The 20,675-nt window shown below is 33.6% G+C and overlaps 1 protein-coding gene across 8 annotated transcripts in view; it reads left to right on the top strand.

Annotated features, from left to right (window-relative positions):
- Window positions 1-20,675, top strand: part of WDFY3 (WD repeat and FYVE domain containing 3) — a 248,184-nt gene that overhangs the window by 117,804 nt on the left and 109,705 nt on the right. For all 8 annotated transcript variants that reach the window (XM_081056216.1, XM_081056218.1, XM_081056217.1 and 5 more), the window contains 7 exons: window positions 525-717; window positions 1,795-1,981; window positions 4,371-4,537; window positions 11,509-11,976; window positions 12,955-13,056; window positions 15,882-16,075; window positions 19,348-19,805. In XM_081056216.1, the coding sequence (XP_080912342.1) occupies window positions 525-717; window positions 1,795-1,981; window positions 4,371-4,537; window positions 11,509-11,976; window positions 12,955-13,056; window positions 15,882-16,075; window positions 19,348-19,805 (1,769 nt within the window). The remainder of the gene's footprint in view (window positions 1-524; window positions 718-1,794; window positions 1,982-4,370; window positions 4,538-11,508; window positions 11,977-12,954; window positions 13,057-15,881; window positions 16,076-19,347; window positions 19,806-20,675) is intronic.

Genomic DNA, 20,675 nt, shown 5'->3' with positions numbered 1-20,675 from the left:
TATTTCTGAATTTAGATGACTATGTTATTTTAATATCCCTTCTACGTGTATAGAAATTGAAACAATTTGAAAATACTTTTACTTTTAAAGACCTGTTTTTACTTTTATCTCTCTAAAACTGCCCTTTTTAGAGAAGAAAATTACATTTCACCTATGACAAACTAACAAAGAACTAAATTCGAAAACTAAAATGTTGAGCTTAAATGTTACTGTTGATTTATGCCATGTCAGGATAAGATATGCAACAATACCGTGGTGAAGAGAAGATAGGAAACAGAACTGTGTTTTTAATAAGCTGATAAAAGTAGGACTGGTTTACTGCCTCACCATAACACACTTGTAAATTATGGATCTCTTTTAATGTTGCCGGAGTTAGAGACCTTCTCATTGTGGCTTTAATGATATCACTCAATACCAATCCTGAGCTGTCAGAATTTTTAATGGTCAGATTTAGTCCTTTCCTAGCTCCTCCCTTTCCCCAACCATTCATTTATGTATATACACATTTGTTTTGTTTTTTTCAGATTTTAGTGAAACTCTGCAGTTTTGTTTCTCCGGCCGAGGAGCTGGCTCAAAAAGATGATCTCCAGCTTTTATTCAGTGCAATAACCTCTTGGTGCCCTCCCTATAACCTGCCTTGGAGGAAGAGTGCTGGAGAAGTCCTTATGACCATATCCCGTCATGGTCTTAGCGTCAATGTAGTGAAGTACATTCATGGTGAGTATCTCTTTAGGTTCTCATTTTAGGTGCTCTAGATTCCTTACGCTTTTCTCTGCCTCATATGATGACAGATTTGGTTTTCTCTGTCAGTTCTCCAAAGATTCTGTTTTAAGTTAAAAACTGTATATTTGTCAAGATAAAAAACACTTATTTTTATTTGTGAGGCAATTTAAATAAATGTTAGAAATTTTCATCCAAACAATGGATATGTACAAGAGTTAAAATAATTTCATTGTGGTGTAAATGTTCAATTATAATGTAAGTTTTATGTCATGGCCTATTCCCTCTTTTACTGGGGAAAAAAAGTTTTTTTGAGATGCTACAGTTAAATGTCTTTCTGAAGATATTTCTTAAGTAGATAGATAATCTGTTTGACGCATCATAACTGAAGTGAGGATTCTTTATCTGCACTAAGGAGAAATTGTCCATTTTGTTTCTTCCTCCATTGCTTTGTTAAATCTTCTTAGCTTTTGTTATGTGAAACTGGGTTTCTTTACACAAATAAATTTCGTTAAAGGTAAGAGAGGGAAGGTCTTCTTTGAAATGCTTCTGATCACCAAAATCAGTGATGGGGTATAAACTGTATTTTAAACTAGTGATATAATAGGTGGTACAAACATAGTTTTTAAAATTTTGTTTCTTGAAGTATTTCTGTGTCTCATTGATCTATATTCATTCTGATACGAACTTTTAATTAGTGATTGGGTTTGTCTTCTTAAACTTAGATGTTAGTTTTTAATTTTTCCCCCATCCTTTTACTATATTAATATAAAAGATCAAAAATATTTGGCAGTGGGCAATCATTTTGTTTAATGATAAGGCATCCAAATATGATGTGAAAACTCTAATAAATGGCAGCTATTTTTCAACCCTTCCTATATTACCCTTTGTTTACTTAGAGGCACAGCTTTCCCAATGAATTTGAATCATGTATTTACTTTTAGAATGTGTAACATTTATCTTACAGTATTTCATAGATATGTTAAAATTTAATATTTCACTAAAAACCTGTTCAGAAACAAGAAAGTTTTTTTACACAATTGACATAATGTGTTTATTTCTTTATTCTTACAGAAAAAGAATGTTTATCTACATGTGTTCAGAATATGCAACAATCAGATGACCTGTCTCCCCTAGAAATTGTTGAAATGTTTGCTGGGCTTTCTTGTTTCCTCAAAGATTCCAGTGATGTTTCCCAAACTCTTTTGGATGATTTTCGGATATGGCAAGGATATAATTTCCTTTGTGATCTCTTGCTTAGGTAAAACTCCACAATTTAAGTATATATTTTAAATGTTTACTCAGTCTTTTTCATCAAAGGAAACAATGTCGTTTGTGGTTAGGAAAAAAAATCAATTACTGTTCTAATGTATACTTTATCTTTTTAGCTTTAGTCACTTATTTTTATTCCTGTTCTGCCAACAGAGTACAAAAAGTGAATTTAGAATTAAATTGGCAAATGCAGGCTGCAAACACTGTGGAATCAGTGGTTAGATGTAAAGAATAAATCTTCAGAAACTGAGGGAGTCGAACTAATTAGCAATTTTCTAAAGTATAAACTCTTATTGCTTAATTATGTTTTTGGTTTTCCTTATTAGTAATTCAGTATTGTTATGAATTATATAGATTGAATGAGACCTTTCAAATGTGTATGTAAAACAAATTAGTTAATCTGAAATGTTTCACCAGCCCCTCCTTTCCATACCAAATGTTCCATTCACATACAGAAAGTGGCTGTTTACAAATTTATTAGGAAAAGATACGTCTCAGGAGTTCTTCCTGTGCCATCAGTTATTTTTAAGTCATTTGATCTATTGTAAACCAGCATTATTTTTGAAACTTCTTATTTCTAACACCAGTTTAACCTAGTTTCTATTACTTAATACTGGGCAACCCCCAAGAATATAATTTTGCATATGTACCTAATTTACAAGTGAGACATATGAAAGTTCATGAAATAACTATTTCACATTACTAGAGGAGTGTTACTGGTGCAATCCCGTGAGAATATGGGTTGACCAGATGTTATCAACAGCCTCGAAAAGGTCAATACTCCTTGACACAATAATTTCACTTATGGTTATTGATCCTAAAGATTTAATCCTAAATTTAGACAAAATTATATATATATTAGTGCTCCTGTATTATGATTTCCACTAGCTGTCCCACCCCCATCTCCCCAAATCTGTGATTGGCTCTTTATGACCATTAAAAGCATATCTATGGAGAGCTTATACTAACATGGGAAAGTATGTGTATAATACTGGCAAATGAAAAATTTTGTATATGGTATGAAAATAACATTAAAACATAACTATTCACATTAAGAAAAATTTAAAAAATATATCAGAATATTAACAGTGTCTTTGAGTTGTGAGGCTAAGCATACTTTTTCTTTTCTACTTTTGTGCATTCTCCATGCTTATTTTAATGAGAGTAATTAATTCTATTGTGGAAACCCCAATAAATCTTATTCTTTAAAAAATACATTTTAAAAAAATAAATAAAAAAGAAAATACATTTTTGCACCCCATTTTGTGTTCTCAATAAAGCCACAGTCAAAAGATAATTCCGCGGGCCAGCCTGGTGGCTCAGGTGGTTAGAGCTCCATGCTCCTAACTCTGGAGGCTGCCAGTTCGATTCCCACATGGGCCCATGGGCTCTCAACCACAAGGCTGCCATGCCAGTTCAGTTCCTTGAGTCCCACAAGGGATGGTGGGCTGCGCCCCCTGCAACTAAGATTGAACATGGCACCTTGAGCTGGACAGCCACTGAGCTCCCGGATGGCTCAGTTGGTTGGAGCACGTCCTCTCAACCACAAGGCTGCCGATTCAACTCCCGCAAGGGATGGTGGGCTGCGCCCCCTGCAACTAGCAACCGCAACTGGACCTGGAGCTGAGCTGTGCCCTCCACAACTAAGACTGAAAAAACAACAACTTGAAGCTGAACGGTACCCTCCACAACTAAGATTGAAAGGACAACAACTTAGAAAAAAAGGCCTGGAAACACACACTGTTCCCCAATAAAGTCCTGTTCCCCTTCCCCAATAAAATCTTTAAAAAAAAAAAAAATAGATAACTCCACAATGACTCCAGCATTCCTTTAAAGGAATTAAGATTGTTATCTTAGACATTCAGAACTTTATTTAAATGTACTCTAATAATACCTGAATTAGTTAATGACATACAGATAAAAGTCTTTGAACTCTTCCTAAGGAATTCATTTTTAAAAATTGTTAACAGAAAAAATGTCTTAGGAAAGAAATGGTTAATAAGGTTTTTGGTTGTAAACAGTGAAACTTTGTAGCTGTATAACTTTAGGAAACTTAAGAGATATTTAATCTAATTCTTTTGTTTTATAGAGACTTTCTACCAAAGATTAGTGATTTACCTAAAGTAACCTGCTAGTGGCAAAATCAACACTTGTATCAGGTCTTCTGAATATTGTTATAATTTTTTTCAAATACACCATAATGTCTTAAACTCTGTAGATTGAAAAAAATATGTTTTTATATGGGAAAAATTGTAAGAAGAAACTTGGAGTACTTTACACATTTGTTTATTGTATGTAAAAATGGAAAATTTCTTTCTGTATTAAATTTGAGCATACAGCAAAAGAGACAAAAAATTGCCAAATTATCCTTTTCCTAGATTGGAACAAGCAAAAGAGGCAGAATCCAAAGATGCCTTGAAAGATCTGGTTAATCTGATAACTTCCCTAACAACATATGGTGTCAGTGAACTAAAACCAGCTGGTATTACCACAGGGGCACCGTTTTTATTGCCTGGATTTGCAGTACCTCAGCCTTCAGGCAAAGGTGAGTCTTTTTTTCCTTTTTCCATTTTGAATCACTCAAAGAAATAGGGAAAGAATGAATTAGTCTAACTTTGATTGCTCTTTATTTAAGTTAACTTGTATAATGATAATCTTTTTTCATTAAAGTTCGCTTTTCATGGTGTGCTTTCTTGAGGGACAGTCTTTACAGATCAAATACTTGAAAATGATATTATGAAAATATCATAAAATGAAAGTGAAATTTATATCTTCTTATTTCATTTTAACATTCAAACAATTTAATAATCCAAACATGCCTCTTTTGAATGTTTGCACTCCACACATTTCCTCTTTATGTGGATGAATCTCGATTCACTCTCTGATCTCGACGCTTATCTCTATGTTAGATGTACGTATATATGAAGCACGAAGTATGAATGCTTGTATTTTATTTAAAACTAAGCAAACCTGGGTAGAAATTTACATTGTTTATTTCATATCAGAGAATAAATTTTATAGTTCGGATTTCCTAACTTTGGCTCCTCATCTAGTGATCTTTTACTAAGAAAACTTATTGTATAGTTAAGAACATTTAGTTACATAAGAGTGCATGCTAGTTTTACTCTTCATTTAGTTTTAAATGCATAATAACCATTCTGAAGTATTCTGAATCTGGGGGCTTCTAATAGTTTCTTTCACATGATTGTCACTTACTAAATATTCAATACAGTTATGATATTTTCACGTAAGATTTAGCCAAAAGATAGCAACGTGTCTGTTTATTTAAATTTCATAGTATATTATCTGTGTATTTTATGACGTAGAAGTCACCAGTTATAAGTTTTTAAGTCAATGAGAATAAAAATACTTATTAGAAAATCCTAAATGTGATTTACTGGAGAAAATTATACTGAAAAGTCATAACTTAGGTTGGAGTACTCAAACTTACTGCAATAAGATGTAACTTCAGTGTGTAAAATGTATAGGTCTTTTTAAAAGAATCACTAGAAATCCAGGCATGTCTTCTGATCAGTTTAAGGCTTCATTTTATTTAATACTAAGAAAAAAACAGTAATACTAAGAAAAAAACTTCTAATTTATAGACTCTAGCTTGAGTATTTCACAGTTAACTCTATGAGTTAATTTAAAAATAGCTCAGCAGTGTACTTCCTATTTTAGACCTTTGTTGTTTCATTTGGTTAATCAATCTGATCATCACACTGGCATAATAGCTAGTTACAACAGTATAATTTTGTAATGAGAGAATTAGTAGAGCAAAATAAACCTTCCTTATATGTCTGTCTGATGTCTCATCTATAACAGGGATAATAAATATCTAACCTAGCACCTCCTGGGGTTATTTTGAGAATTCAGTGATATATGTCTATGAAAGCAATGTTAATTAGAAAGCATGTTGCCCTAACGTTCAGATTCCGGTGCCCATGAGTAACCTAACCTTTCTAAATAACAGTTTGTTCTCCAGAAAAATTAATGTCATACTCTATAAAATGAATGTATCAAGTTAAATCATTTTGAGTTTCATTTGTGACTCAAAATTACCCATTTCCCACGGCCTACTTTCTAGGGTTATTGTATGGACTAAAGTGTATTGTTCTATTCCACATAAAGGGAATATCAAATGTCTTTTTTTGCCAGTATTTCTTGTGTAATTTGCATATATTGAAATCTATCCAATTTAAGTGTGGAATTCGATGAGTTTAGATAAATGTATACGGTTGTGTTATCACCACCATATCACGACATGGAATATCCTCATCCTTGTAACAATTTCCTTGTTCTCCTTTGCATCCCCACCCCCTGCCCCGGCAACCACTGATCTGCTTTGGGTTTGCTCTTTCTAGAATTTCATAAACTGAAATCATATAGTATGTAGTTTTTGTTTTGGCTCCTTTCACTTTCAAGATTCATCTATGTTATTCCTGTATCTAAAGTTGGTTCCTTTTTAATATTGGGTCGTATTTCATTGTTTGGCCATCCTGCAATTTATTTATCCATTCACCAGGTGATGGTATAATTTAACTATCATGAGTAAATCTATGAACAGTCATATAAAACAAGTCTTTGTGTAGACATATAATTTCATTTGTTTGGGGTAAATACCAAGCAGTAGAATTGCTGGGTCATATGATAAATATATGTTTAACTTTATGAGAAATTGCCAAACTGTCTTCTAAAGCAGCTGTTGCATTTTGCATTCCCTTGGCAGTGTAGGAAAGTTTGTTTTACATCCTCAGCAACACTTGGTAGTGTTACTCTTTTTAATTTTAGGTGTGCTAGTGAGTGTGTAGTAGTATCTAATTGCGTTTTTTAATTTGCATTTTTCAAAATGATTTTGAGTGTCTTTTCGTGTACTTATTTGCCGTCTGATCTCTACTTTGATTCAGATCTCTGTGCCCATTGTATGTTCTCCTAGTCTTGACTTGCTTTTTCTTAGCAGCATCTTTTGAAGAACAGAAGTTAATTTTGATGAAGTCCAGTTTATCATTGTTAAAATATTTTGTGGGTTTTGCCTCAGACGAAATCTTATTTAAGCCAAATTCACTAAATCTTGTGTTTTCTTCTAGGAGTTTCATATTTTTATGCTTACATTATGTCTAGAAGACTTTTAAAGTTTATTTTTCTATATGGTAGGAAGTGAGTTGTTTTTTTTCCCTCCAATTTTTATATCCAAGTGTGCCAGGTCCCTTTGTTGAAAAGATCACACATATGACCATATATCAGGAACCCTTTTCAGCTCTGCTCTGTTGGTTAATGTGTCTCTCCTTACGCCAGTATTACATGGTCTTGATTACTGTATCTTAAAGTAAGTCTTGAAATAGGGTCATTTTAGTTGTCCAATTTTATTCTTTCTTTGCAAAATTATTTTGGCTCTTCTAGGTCCTTTGAACTTCTGTATAAATTTAATAATCATCATGTCAATTATTACAAACAAAAAAAAGCCTGCTGAGATGTTGACTGGGAGTACACTGAATCTGTACATCAGTTTGCAGGGAATTGACATATTAATAGTATTGAATCCTCCAATCCATGAATATGTAGCTTTCCATTTATTTGCGTCTTAATATTTTCTCTCAGCAGTGTTTTATGGTGTACATGGTACAGGACTTTCAATTCTGTTGTTAAATTTATCCTTAAATAGTTTATTCTTTTTGATACTGTTGTGAATGAAATTGTTTTCTTAATTTCATTTTTAATTGCTTGTTGCTAGTTTATAGAAATGCAGTTGGTTTTTAAAATATTATCACTTTTTACATGTGACAGTTAAATTTGATGATTAGTTTTAGTGGACTTTTTCGTTTGTACATTCTTATTAATCTAGTTTTGGATAAGAGATGATGGACTGTGGTATAGGAATGGAGACTCGGACAGCCAGCTGTGACGGTGTCACAGAATGAGGCAGTGGTAGTCCTTTACACATTGTCACTCTTTGGATTGGACTGTTAATAAGTTGGGGCTGTGTATATTATGATATACTTGGCACTATTGATCTTACTTTTTGTCAATTATTTGTTCAGGGTACGTTGGGAAATATTTTGATTTCACTGGTTCACTTTCATAATCTATGAATATTCCTGTTACCAAAGAATGTTTACCCATTCATAATTACATTTAAAAGAGGAAACATGAATATATTTATACTTACCTTGTGCTATACATAGATATAATTTACCTACCTTATTTTTAGTGCTAATTTTAGATCAAGTAAAACTGTATAGAAATATAAAATTTAAAAGAAAAAGTAAACTGAGTTATTAATGAAGCTGATAAACGTACCTGTTTCTGTATGTGAAAGCTTGAAAATTACTTGTTTCTATATTGTATAGCAAGAGCTTTTATAAAACTTGATGCCCTCACCAGCAGAGAGATTTTTCTAAAGAAGGGAATTAGTAAGAAATATTCCTGCTGTTTAATAATAACTCCATGGTGGTTTTTTTATCTATTCAGAAACATCACTGCAGGATTGTGCTTCATAATTCGTAGCTCTCCATAGCTTCCAAATTTGTTCCCTAAACAGAGCGGGTGTTTTTAATATTTTTTAAGAGAATGTGTCTCTTCATAAGAAAAGATGATACCTGTCTTTCTCAGAACTCTTCCGTGACTTCACCTTGACAAAGGTGTTTTCTCTTAACACATTAATTCTGGCACCACCAAAATAAGAGGATAATATATTTTTTGTGTGTGTGTATTTTTGTTCAAGCTAGTAACTGAAGGGCCTTGCAGTCTTCATCATGGGCTTACTTAGAAGAGCTCTTGATCCACTTTGTGCTGGATGCGCAGCTGGCCTGCCGGCGTGTTGATCGTTTAGCCAGGCTCCATTCTCACTGGTCATTCACAAGTGTAATTCATTCATTATTTTCCGTTTCTTATACTTCCTAAACATTTATTGATTTCCTTCCTTCTTTATCAGCCCTCCTGCCACAGACCTCAGTGGAGGCTCTGTAGATCAGTCACATGAATTACCATAGATGTCTTTCTAACTGTATACCCTTCTATTCACTTCTCCTCTTTAGATCTGTCCTCTGTCATGTTGCATAACTCTGGCGACTTAGAATCTAAAAAATATTCAGTGTCTGTTTACTGAACGAATGCTTGCATTTCCTTATTTAGACGTTTATTCTTAATTCTTCTTACTTAATATCTGTGTCATTCTGGCTCTTTTTACAACACGCAACTTTTATGTTTTTATTAGATTCTGAAAATAGGAGAGCTCTATTTTTTGTTGTCCGCATGGATATCCTTCTACACCTGAGGTTAATGTATGTCTTTCGTTTCTGCTTCTATAGACTTGAGAGTGGTGAGATGGTAATTGTCATCTTTTAAAATGATTTCCTCACTTTACCTTTATTTCTTTTAGTTGTTTGTGTACCCAACAGATTGAAGGCAGTTAATGCAAAATTTGTAACTTAGGACATATCTGTTTAGTTAAAACATTAGAGCATTTATGTGTCAATATTTAAGGGATATTCCTGTCTCATATAGATAGAGCAGTCTTTTAATTATCTTTTAGGTTTAATTATTATTCTCCTTTCCCAATTAAATATTGTAGGAATTTAATAGCTATGAAAGTCCTCAGTGTGACTGACTACTCCTGATAACTTCAGCCTTCAAAGTATACTTCAAATTTTTATGCCACTTAGTTTGGTATTATTATTCAGCCATTCTTTAGATACTTTTTTCTTGATAGAAAGCCAAATTTTCAGGTTTTATTTGGTTCCATTGTACATAAAATCTAATAAATTTGGAAATGATATTACAAATGGAAAATCACTTTTTCTGGATTAGTCACAGGAAATGATTGAGTTTTACATGTAGTATAAGACTGATTGGTTACTGACTTGATTAAAACATTTTGCTCTTGAAGCTGGTCATGGAGACAAGTTAGAGTCTCTAATAGTGTCCTTGGTCATTTACTTTCATCACCCTATTTTAACTAGGTGCTGATGGCCCCTACATGAATTGGATAGCGAGTAGGATAGATCAGAGCAGATTCATTACTATGTCTGAAAAGAAATTAGTAAGAGCCAGATGTTCTGCTGACCACTGTATTTCTAGTGTTTTGTTTGTATGCAAAGAATACCAAATTTTATATTTGTCATTTAATGGTGTATATATGTACAAAGTATGTTCATTTCAGCTGTTTGTGGTGGACAGTTCCTGTGGTTGCTTATTAATATGCCTTATCTTTTGTCAGTGACATCACTTGAAATCAAATAATGAAGATGAAACTTTGGAAAATCTAAATTTTCCCATATTATACTAAACTCAACTCTTTCTATTTTCTTTATATTGTCACTTAGCTGAAAAATGCAATATATTGGTTAGAGTTATTCTTTAACCTTACAACATTTTTGATTACCTGCAGGTAATAAAAAGGGGAGATACCCTCAAAAAGAACAAGCATACTGTTTATAATGACCTGGAAGTAAAGATAAATCTTTGGTATTTGCCACACATGAAATAAATTTATATGCTATAAACAAAGAGAAAATGGAAATCATATGTAGACTAAAGATTTGTTTTTTTAAATCTTTGCACTTTTCACATAATGTTTAAGCCAGGATTTCTCAGCAGTCTTTCTAACCTATTTTATATTTTTCCTAGTTCTGTGTTTATCCTCTTTCTAAAATCCAGCTTATTCTTTATAGAATATGTTAATTTTTTTGTTATGTTAATTTTACATGTTAATTTTTTTGGTCACTCTTGCAAATGCCCTGTACTGCTCTAATATTGTGAACCTGGGGACAATTTTTAGAGGCAAACACTTGTTTTCATGTGCCTCAAATACTTTCTGTGTTAATTTCTTTATAATTATTGTTATTAATTTACCTTACACAAGCTATGTATCCAGATTTTTGTTTTTTTCCGATTGGTGTGTTTGAAAATCAGATGAAAATATAGCTAGTGGCTGGCCATAAACTGCTTTAACGAACGTATATGTAAAGATTCTACACTTTTAGCTTAAAAACAAAATAAACTTACAAATTAAAATTTATGAAAGTTCTAGTGCTGTAATTATAAAGGGAAAACTGGAAATTAGAGAATTTTTGCCCTCCTTTTTTTCTGCTGCTATTCTGGCTGCTCTGTTAACTTCTTCAATCTGAAAGTGTTTTCAGATTGAGAGGTAACTGTCCTACAAGTCAAGGTCAATCTTGCAGATAATAAAAAGTGACAAACCTTCACATTTTCAAACACTGAAGCCTGGATCTGTGTAATATGCTTTATTCTTTCTAAAACAGTCTAGTGTTTCAACAGGTACTGTTCTTGAATCGGAATATTCTCAATGATGTATTAAAAGTTTAACCAGTGTTGTTATTTACTTTTAAATAAGTAACTGAACATGATAAAGAAAAATAAGACCTTTTGAGGAAGAAAGCTGTATTTTTAGTAAATAGTCAATAAATGTTACAATTCATGATTTGTTTAAATAGACTAGTTTGCCATGACTAAAACATCACATAGCACCTACTTTTGTGTTCTTGTTTTCTGTTTTAGGTCACAGTGTGAGAAATGTCCAGGCCTTTGCAGTTCTTCAGAATGCATTTCTAAAAGCAAAAACCAACTTCCTTACCCAAATCATCCTTGATGCCATCACAAATATTTACATGGCTGACAATGCCAATTATTTCATCCTAGAATCACAGCACACACTGTCACAGTTTGCAGAAAAGATTTCCAAACTCCCAGAAGTACAAAACAAATACTTTGAGATGTTGGAGTTTGTTGTTTTTAGCCTAAATTATATCCCTTGTAAAGAACTTATTAGTGTTAGCATCCTCTTAAAATCTAGCTCTTCTTACCACTGTAGCATTATTGCAATGAAAACACTTCTTAAGTTTACACGACATGACTTCATATTTAAAGATGTGTTCAGGGAGGTGGGCCTTCTGGAGGTCATGGTAAACCTTTTGCACAAATATGCTGCCCTCTTGAAGGATCCAACTCAGGCACTAAATGAACAAGGTAAAGCATTTTCATAATTTTATCTTTATTTGACAAAAGATTTCGGGCAGGGTGTTTTGTTCATGTCTTGCTTTCATTTGGTTATGGATTTGAATGACTTGCTAATGCTCATTATTGTGACATCCTTATGAATATTTCCCATAGTTAGCTTGTTCGTTCAACTTCTATTTGGAAGGAGTAGGTGGGGACTAGAAATATGTCATTGTGATGGAAGACACTTTAACATAAAAACCGAGGGAAACATATGATCCACATGACTAGTCTCTACCACTTTCTGTTTCTAGAAGTAATGAAAATTTCTAGAAACAATTGGTATATTTAGGTGCCTCAAAATGTTTTTATTAATTATACAAAGCAAATAAATATATCTCGTTAGTGATGTTATGTATACACACATGTATTATTATTACTTTAAATTTTGTATTTTTCATCCTTTCTGATAAATCTGATAAAAGTGTGGTAGTATCTGACACTTAGTTAAGTATTTAATTGTGTTGAATGAATTAAACTAAGTTATTAGGTTGCTGCAAAAGTAATTGCAGTTTAACAGGTTAAAAATAATTGCAAAAACCTCAATTACTTTTGCACCAATCTAATAAATAGAGAACACTGTTCATAAACTTTTCTTTCTCTTTGGTGCATTAAAATCTGGCATTCTCCCATTGAACTTTTTCGTTAGGAAAACCCCCTTGAGAAGAATACATTTAACTTTGATTGGCATTTTCCTTTTTAATACTTGTTAGACAGTTGTGACTTTGTAGCCTCACCAAAATAAAATCTGTCACCATGGATGTTGACCTTTTTTTGGTGGCTGGTGGACATGCACATCGTTTTTAAAGGTTGTATTGTATTAGTTGTATTAGTGGTGAAAGTGGATATTAAAGATGTATTTTTAAAATTATTAAAACAATTTTTCTTGAATCAAGAAAAAATAAGCTTACAACTTTTGTGATTTGCATCTTCGATCCTTATTCCTAGGGGACTCAAGAAATAATAGTTCAGTTGAAGACCAAAAACACCTGGCTTTGTTGGTTATGGAGACTTTGACTGTGCTTCTTCAAGGATCAAACACAAATGCAGGTAATTAGAAAAGCTGCAAGCAAATGCTTCCGGAGGATATTACCTCTGGTTATGTCTTCACTTGCATCTGAAATGCTCCTGTCGCTTTGAGAAAGCACTTGATTCAGTGATGATACTATCATATCTCTAGAAATGCAATACTTTTAACCTTTATATGTATATTAATAACAAAATATATAACATTATTTCAAAACATGTTCTTATATTTTATTCCATTTTATAGTGTACCTTGTATTTAAAGTGTTATTCTATTTTTGTATTTCCATAATACAGACTTTTTTGTTGAATAACTTTGCTTATTTAAATATTTTCCAAAATGTTTACTTTATATGGTGGTTTTCTTAATTTCTTAGTAGTTCAAATTAGAGTATTATAGTGTTACAACCTTAGGGAAATGTTAAAAAATAATTCTCTAATAAAACTTTCCTCTCCCAGGTAAATTGGATTTATTAAATCTTTTACTTTATCTGTGGTCTCAACTTCTCTTCAGTTTGTTTCTACCTGTCATTAATAGACAATCCAGCTGTATTTGTGAAATATCACTCTTGCTTTTTAAAAAAATTACTTGAAATTTAGCCAACATCAGAAACCCCTTAGGCAAAAATATGAGTACATTTTGAGAGGAGTAAGTGATGGGGAGGTGAGTTTAGATGAGTAGGCTGTGCCCAGATGTGGAGCTTTTCAGGCCGTGCCAAGGAACTTGAATTTTATTTAAGTGTTATGGGAGGCCATGAATGAATGGATGAATGGTGATCAAACTAGCAAACGTACAAATGCATGCCTTATTTGCCTGAATGAAAAACTCAGTATTCAACGTTTTTAAAATATATATATTTTTTAAATAATGATAAAATGTATTGTGGGTCCCAGGCAAAATGCTAGGTGTTAGAGATGCAAAGGTAAGATAATTCTTGCCCAGAAGGAATTACAACTTGACAGAGAGAGTTGTAAACACTTGATTGAGGAAGTTGTAAATGTGTAACTATATAAATAATTATTTAAATGCAGTTTGGGCAAATGCCAAGACAAAGTTGAATGAATTTAGTAGGTACTTCAAACAGTAAGTATAATGGGTACGACAGTAACGGGTTGTCCATGGTATAATGCATAATCTCCTATTTCCACTAACTAGGTTTAGTTGACTGAGCTAGAAACATAATAAGGTTGTGCTACCGTGTTTCCCCAAAAATGAGGCCTGGCCAGGCAATCAGCCCTGATGCGTCTTTTGGAGCAAAAATTAATTATAAGACCTGGCCTTACATTATGTTATGTTATGTTATGTTGTGTTGTGTTGTGTTGTGTTATGTTATGTTATGTTATGTTATGTTATGTTATGTTATGTTATGTTATGTTATGTTATACCCAGTCTTATAGTAAAATAAGACCGGGTTTTATATTAATTTTTGCTCCAAAAGACACATTAGAGCTGATTGTCCAACTAGGTCTTATTTTCAAGGAAACACTATAACAAGAATTTATTAGCAAAGTAGCTTTTGATGGCATGACCTAGACTTACCCAGGGAGGGACTGAGCAAATATACTAATGTAGGAGAGTGGAGAACTTACTCTTTGTGACTAAGAGTCAGTGAATACATCTCCCAGAGTGCCAGACACCTTTACAAAGTTCTTTTCTCATCAACTATCTTCTCTCTGTTAAGAAAAGTGTTACTGGCTGTGTGATCTCGGGCACTTAAAACAGTACTTTGTTTATAGTACATATTCAAAAGATATTAGCCATTATGGTTATCTCATGGGCACTGACTGGCAACCAGGAAGCAAGTAAATATGGCATTCCATATGCTAAATCTCAGCACGTCAGTTATGCTCCAAGATCATATAATTCTTAAAAAGTTAGTAAATAGGAAGTCACTGAATGAAGAGGACAGTGGCCACTACAGCAAAATACACTGACATTTATTCTCTCAGGAAGCATTTATTGAAACAAACCAGAAGGAAGTCTAAGTTTAATGGGGGACCAAACGTACAACCAAATAATACAAAGACTGATCATCAACTATTATAATAAATGGCATATACAAGGTACTCTTAAGGCATAAAGGATAGAATGATTACTTTGGAGAAAATAGTAATTAGCGATTTTGATCACTTGGTCCATTTTTTTATACTCAAAGATGGTTTTTGATGTGAGAACATTATGACTCATAGGCAGGAGCACAGGCTACAGAACTGGGCTATCTAGGCATACATCCTATTCTGTGGCTTGCTAGCTTTGTGATTTTGGCTGCATTACTCAACTGTATGTCTCATCTATACAAGGGGATGAGGATTAAATAAATTGGAGCCGTGTGATGACTTTTTGTTTGTGTGCTCTATGTAACTAAAAATAAAAAGTGGGTGTCTTGTAATTTTTCTCACTGTAAAATAATTTTATTCCATTCCTTTCTTGCTACTATTTTGGAAGCCTTGTTTATTTTAAATCTCGTTTGGGGTATTGTTCATCTGAAAACCTCTTACATAAATTAATTTCAAGTATTATCCAGTTTAAAGCCTTTATGTAAAAACATTGGGTCTCTTTGGTCTCTACCTATGAAATTTCTGTTTGTTGGAAGATTTGGAGAATTTGGACATGGTGAACATATCACAGCTGTGACCTTGTATTAGGGAAATCTAGAAAAATTTGCATGTGTCTTTGCTGACCTTCCACATTGCAATTTTGCGTTGTAATTTAAAGGGTGAAATAGCTGGGTAGGTTTTACTTGCATTCTCTTGAGTAACTGTTCCTACAAAATGATTATATTTTAATTCATCTTACTATATCGGAACATTTTAAGTCAGCCCATGTTCTTTTTTCTCCCTTCTTCAAGGAATATTCCGAGAATTTGGAGGTGCAAGATGTGCACATAATATAGTGAAGTACCCTCAATGCCGGCAGCATGCCCTGATGATTATCCAGCAGCTCGTGCTCTCGCCAAATGGGGACGATGACATGGGCACTCTCCTGGGGTTAATGCATTCAGCCCCACCAACAGAATTGCAGTTGAAGACTGACATTTTAAGGGTAAGTTCGATAAGGCTGTTTTTATTCCTCTTTTACTACTGAAATCTATGGTTATTTTTAAGTGACTTAAAACTATTATGATCTATTCTTGTAATTTTTCTTTAAGTCTAAAATGATGTCAAAATAATAATAGAAGAAAAGCCACTGTGTTTAACCTGGCCTCAAGGCCCTCAGGATGCCATCTCCTTCCTGTCTGACTTCTCTCCCAGTTCTCATCACTCCATTCCTGCCACAGACATCACAGGAATAATAGCTGCTTTCTAGAATCATGTATTTCTTTTAACTTTTGCTTTATTCAATTGCTTTCTCATCAGTAATGAGGTTTGCATTTTTTTCTTTATGCTATTGCATATTTCATCATGTTTTGGTGTAGTATATGACAATTTTGAGTATGCATTCTATTTTAAAAACAAGATTAATCTGACCACAATTTATCTCCAAGACCAGAAGGAAATCTACATGCATGTCAATATTGTGGAACATTTGTACATTTGAAGGGGTAGTTGGGAAAAAAAAAGTGCCTTCAAATGATATTAAGGTTGCCAACTTTTTAACATACATTTTCCTCCTTTCTTTGTACCTTTTTAATTGGATTTGTAAAATATTGATAGATAAAGCCAACAAGAGTTAACTAGCTGGCCTGTAATTTTAAGGCAGTGTTGTTTTTTCTGGTAAGTCGTAATAACTGACTCTCAGACTGGAGGAGGGCAGGGGGGGTCCTAAAGTGCTGTATTTACTGATTTCCATGGTGTAAATACTCCCACTGTGATCTATTTCATGCATCTAGTGTGTTACTGAATGTGGATTGGGAAGAGATGTACAATAGCACCCTATTATGTAGTATCTGAAGAGCACAGATAATAGGAAAATACAAGAAACAACTAGGAAGCGATGAATTTTGAATATTTACTACCTTTGTTTTAAAAATAATTTATTTTGTTGTAAATTTATAGTACTTAAATTGTAGTTATGGCTGTGTTTTAACAACTGGCATGCAAAATTCCAAAAATATAACAGTTGGCTTTCAGGAGCCAAAATGAGCTGGCTCCAGCATTCCACTGCTGTGAGGGCATGAAGTTGTGTTGGGAGACAAGAAGGAATGGGGGATCCTAATTTCAGTTTCCATTTTTGCTGCATTCAGAACTGCTTCTCAGTGCCTCTATTCAACTGGCACAACCACAGACCTTTGTAATTTAATTTGTAATTATCTGTGCACAAACCCCACATTCCATGATCTGTGGTATTTTATAATTCTGCTGATGCACAAATTTTAATTGTATGCCTTATATTTATGCAAATGTAGGTAATATAGCTAATAATTTTACCTAATGAACTTAGTATCTACATCTGATTTTAACTTTGGTGTTTGCTACTTATCATTAGTTATTGATTTAAGCAGAATATTAAATGGTTCATGGCAATTGAAAACTTTCAATTACTGAGATTATGCTGTGATGATGTAAGATGCCAGTACTGAGGTGGTAGGAAGTAGACTAGAAGTACATAATATAGCGCACTGGTTTTCTAATCCCTGTCATAATTCTAACCAGCGATATGATTTTGTACCTATTACTTTAGTTCCAGACTCACCCTTCCTCATATATAAAATAATACTTGGTTTCCCCCAATGTGCTTTTGAAGATGGTGATGGTGATGGTGATGGGTTTTATGCCAGGCACTTGCTAAGGGTTTTACATGTATTTTCTGTGAAGTTATTATTATTGTCTCGATTTTACATAAGAGGAAACTCTAGCACAGAAAAGGTTAAGTAACTGACCATGGTAAAATGCTGGAGTCAGAATTTCAACCCAAGCATCACTGACTCCAGCCCTTGCATTTAATTTTCAGGCGAGGTTGTAAGATATTTTTATTTAAATATTAAGTCTTGTTTCAGTATGAGCTGATCTTGCAAGAATAAGTACAGCTTATTAAATTTAACAATATATGGAAACTGTATTATTACCCGATCTTGTTCAAATGGGAGTTTATTGGTTGCAGAGTAATGAAAGGAATACATTGGTTTTTAAATTTTATTTACATGTACAAATTGCATATTTCCAATCTTTTAAAAATAACTAGTATGTACAATGAAATCTTCATAATTTCTGAAGCCGTATATTTCAAAACTATACTAATATAAATATTAGTATATTAATATAAGTATTAATACATAGCCTTTCCCTTCTTCAAATACCATTAGAAATGTGTGAGATATATTAATCAAATGGTCTTTTCATATGTAATTATTATAAATTGTGCCTGAAGTGGTAGTAAATACCATGGTGTTCCAGTTGCTGAAACGGGGGAAATGAGCCCGGGTATTTGGAAACAGATTTCATGTTGCTGTTTGTCATGGTTAAGTGCATGAGTAGGGCAATTAGAGTGCCTGGGTTTAAATCCTACCTTTGCCATTGTGTAAGCTGTACAATCTTTGCAAGTTATTTTGTCACGCTGGACCTCAATTCCTCATTTATAAAGTGGGGATAATAATACTACTAACACATAGGATTATTGAGAGAATTAAATAAGCTAATGCATAAAAGCACTTAAAGAAATGTGTAGTACGTAGTGAATGCCCCATGAAAGGTAATTTATAAAGTATCAAGTAATTTTATAACAAAGTTAGTTAGAGGTATGACAGTTCAGCGAATAACTGATAAAAGATTGTTTTTTTCTTAACACTTACAGCTGTTCTTGGAAAGAGCATGCTTTAGGCCCTCGGGCTCCAATTCACTTTGCAAGAAAGAATGTCTGACAAGCTCTGTAAATTGCCTCCTCTTTTGAAAGCTTCAGTATATGGTGACCTTAAATGAACTGAAATACTTCAGGTTTTGGCTGCCCTGACCATATGTCTGATCCTTTATAGAATAAATCAGTTTGTATACACACACAGTCATAAGTTTTCATTATTGTGTAAAAGTATACTAGATTTTTTATTTTACTTATGGAATAAAATTACTTTGTAAAAATTACTGAATTCATTGATGTCATTATCCATCAAAGACATAGGAAAAGCTTTTCAGCCAGGATTTAGAGATAGCCTTATTCTACCAAAAGGAATATATGATAGTGTTTCCTAAAATTATCTTCTGCCTTTAATATGGCATTTTAGATTAGCAAAATATTTTATATGCTTCACAGGACTGTTGGGCAGATGAAAAAAACATTTCAGATGTTCACAGTGGTGTTGTACCCCTTGGACATTCATATACGGTGGGTTTTTTCCCTTTTTAAATTGAATTGTGTTTGGTTTTGGTTTTTATTCCCCGTAGGCCCTCCTGTCAGTCCTTCGAGAAAGCCATCGTTCAAGAACAGTTTTTCGGAAAGTTGGAGGATTTGTGTACATAATGTCCTTGCTTGTCGCCATGGAAAGATCTTTGAGCTCGCCACCCAAGAATGGCTGGGAGAAAGTGAACCAGAATCAAGTGTTTGAACTTCTCCACACTGTGTTCTGCACATTGACTGCAGCAATGCGCTATGAGCCGGCCAACTCGCATTTCTTCAAAACAGAGATTCAGTACGAGAAGTTGGCAGATGCTGTGCGATTTCTTGGCTGCTTCTCAGACCTAAGAAAAATAAGCCCCATGAATGTCTTTCCCTCAAATACTCAGCCATTTCAAAGACTTTTAGAGGAAGACGCGATCTCGATGGACTCAGTGTCACCCACTTTACGGCACGGCAGTAAACTCTTTATTTATCTCTACAAAGTAGCCACAGATTCCTTTGACAGGTATGGCTCTGCTCAGTGCTCTGAATTAAAGGCTATTCTATGTAGGACTTCAACATTAAGGCTGAAATTATAAGTTAACCTGAAGGAAAATGAAAACAAATGAGTCTTCTCTCTTATTTGCTTGCCACTGTATTTGTGAATGCTACTATTGCTTTGATGTTAAGTTTTTCAACAAGGACATCTGTGTATTATTCATCAATCAGGGTCAGTTGACTCCCAAAGCATTTCATGAAACAGTTTCTATGATGTTCACTTTAATGGTGATGTTCACTATTATTCTCTGTTTCCTCTAGTCCCAACAATATGAGGTGCATCCGGCCTTACTGATATTAGTAGTCAGCAGGAGAGCATGGTTATGAATGTATTTATTTCCAGACAGATAATGTGTCCTCAGCATAATCCTCGAATAATGACAGAGCTCCCTAAGAGTCACTGATAGTTCAAGAATCCATACCAGGAGATAGTTCAGACTCAGTTACTCATTCTTTATTTGTTCTTCACAAGTACTTACTGAGCATCTACTGCCAAGTTGTTGTGCTAGGGATTGAAGGTTCAGCACAGCACATGAGTCCTTTAGTCATGGAAGTCGTTTAGCTTAAATACAGACACACAAATAAACAATTACAATATGTCGTGATAAAATCTATGATGAGGGAAATCCAGATTTCTAAAGGAGATCATAAGAGTGCCACTCTACTTAAATCACTTACTTTCAGTTTTCAGTTGTGTTTTCAATTAAGTTCTCACTTTGAAAATAAGATTAGAGTGATCATGCTGCTAATTTGTCCCAAGCATTATCACTTTTGACAGTGACCATAGTTTTATTTCATAAAATAAATGAAATGTTTTTTATATTGCCCCCATAAATAA

The sequence above is a fragment of the Rhinolophus hipposideros genome, assembly GCF_964194185.1.
Source record: "Rhinolophus hipposideros genome assembly, chromosome: 1".
Classification (NCBI taxonomy): Eukaryota; Metazoa; Chordata; class Mammalia; order Chiroptera; family Rhinolophidae; genus Rhinolophus; species Rhinolophus hipposideros.
Note: the sequence above shows the minus strand (reverse complement) of the source record. Positions and strands in the feature narration are given on the sequence as shown.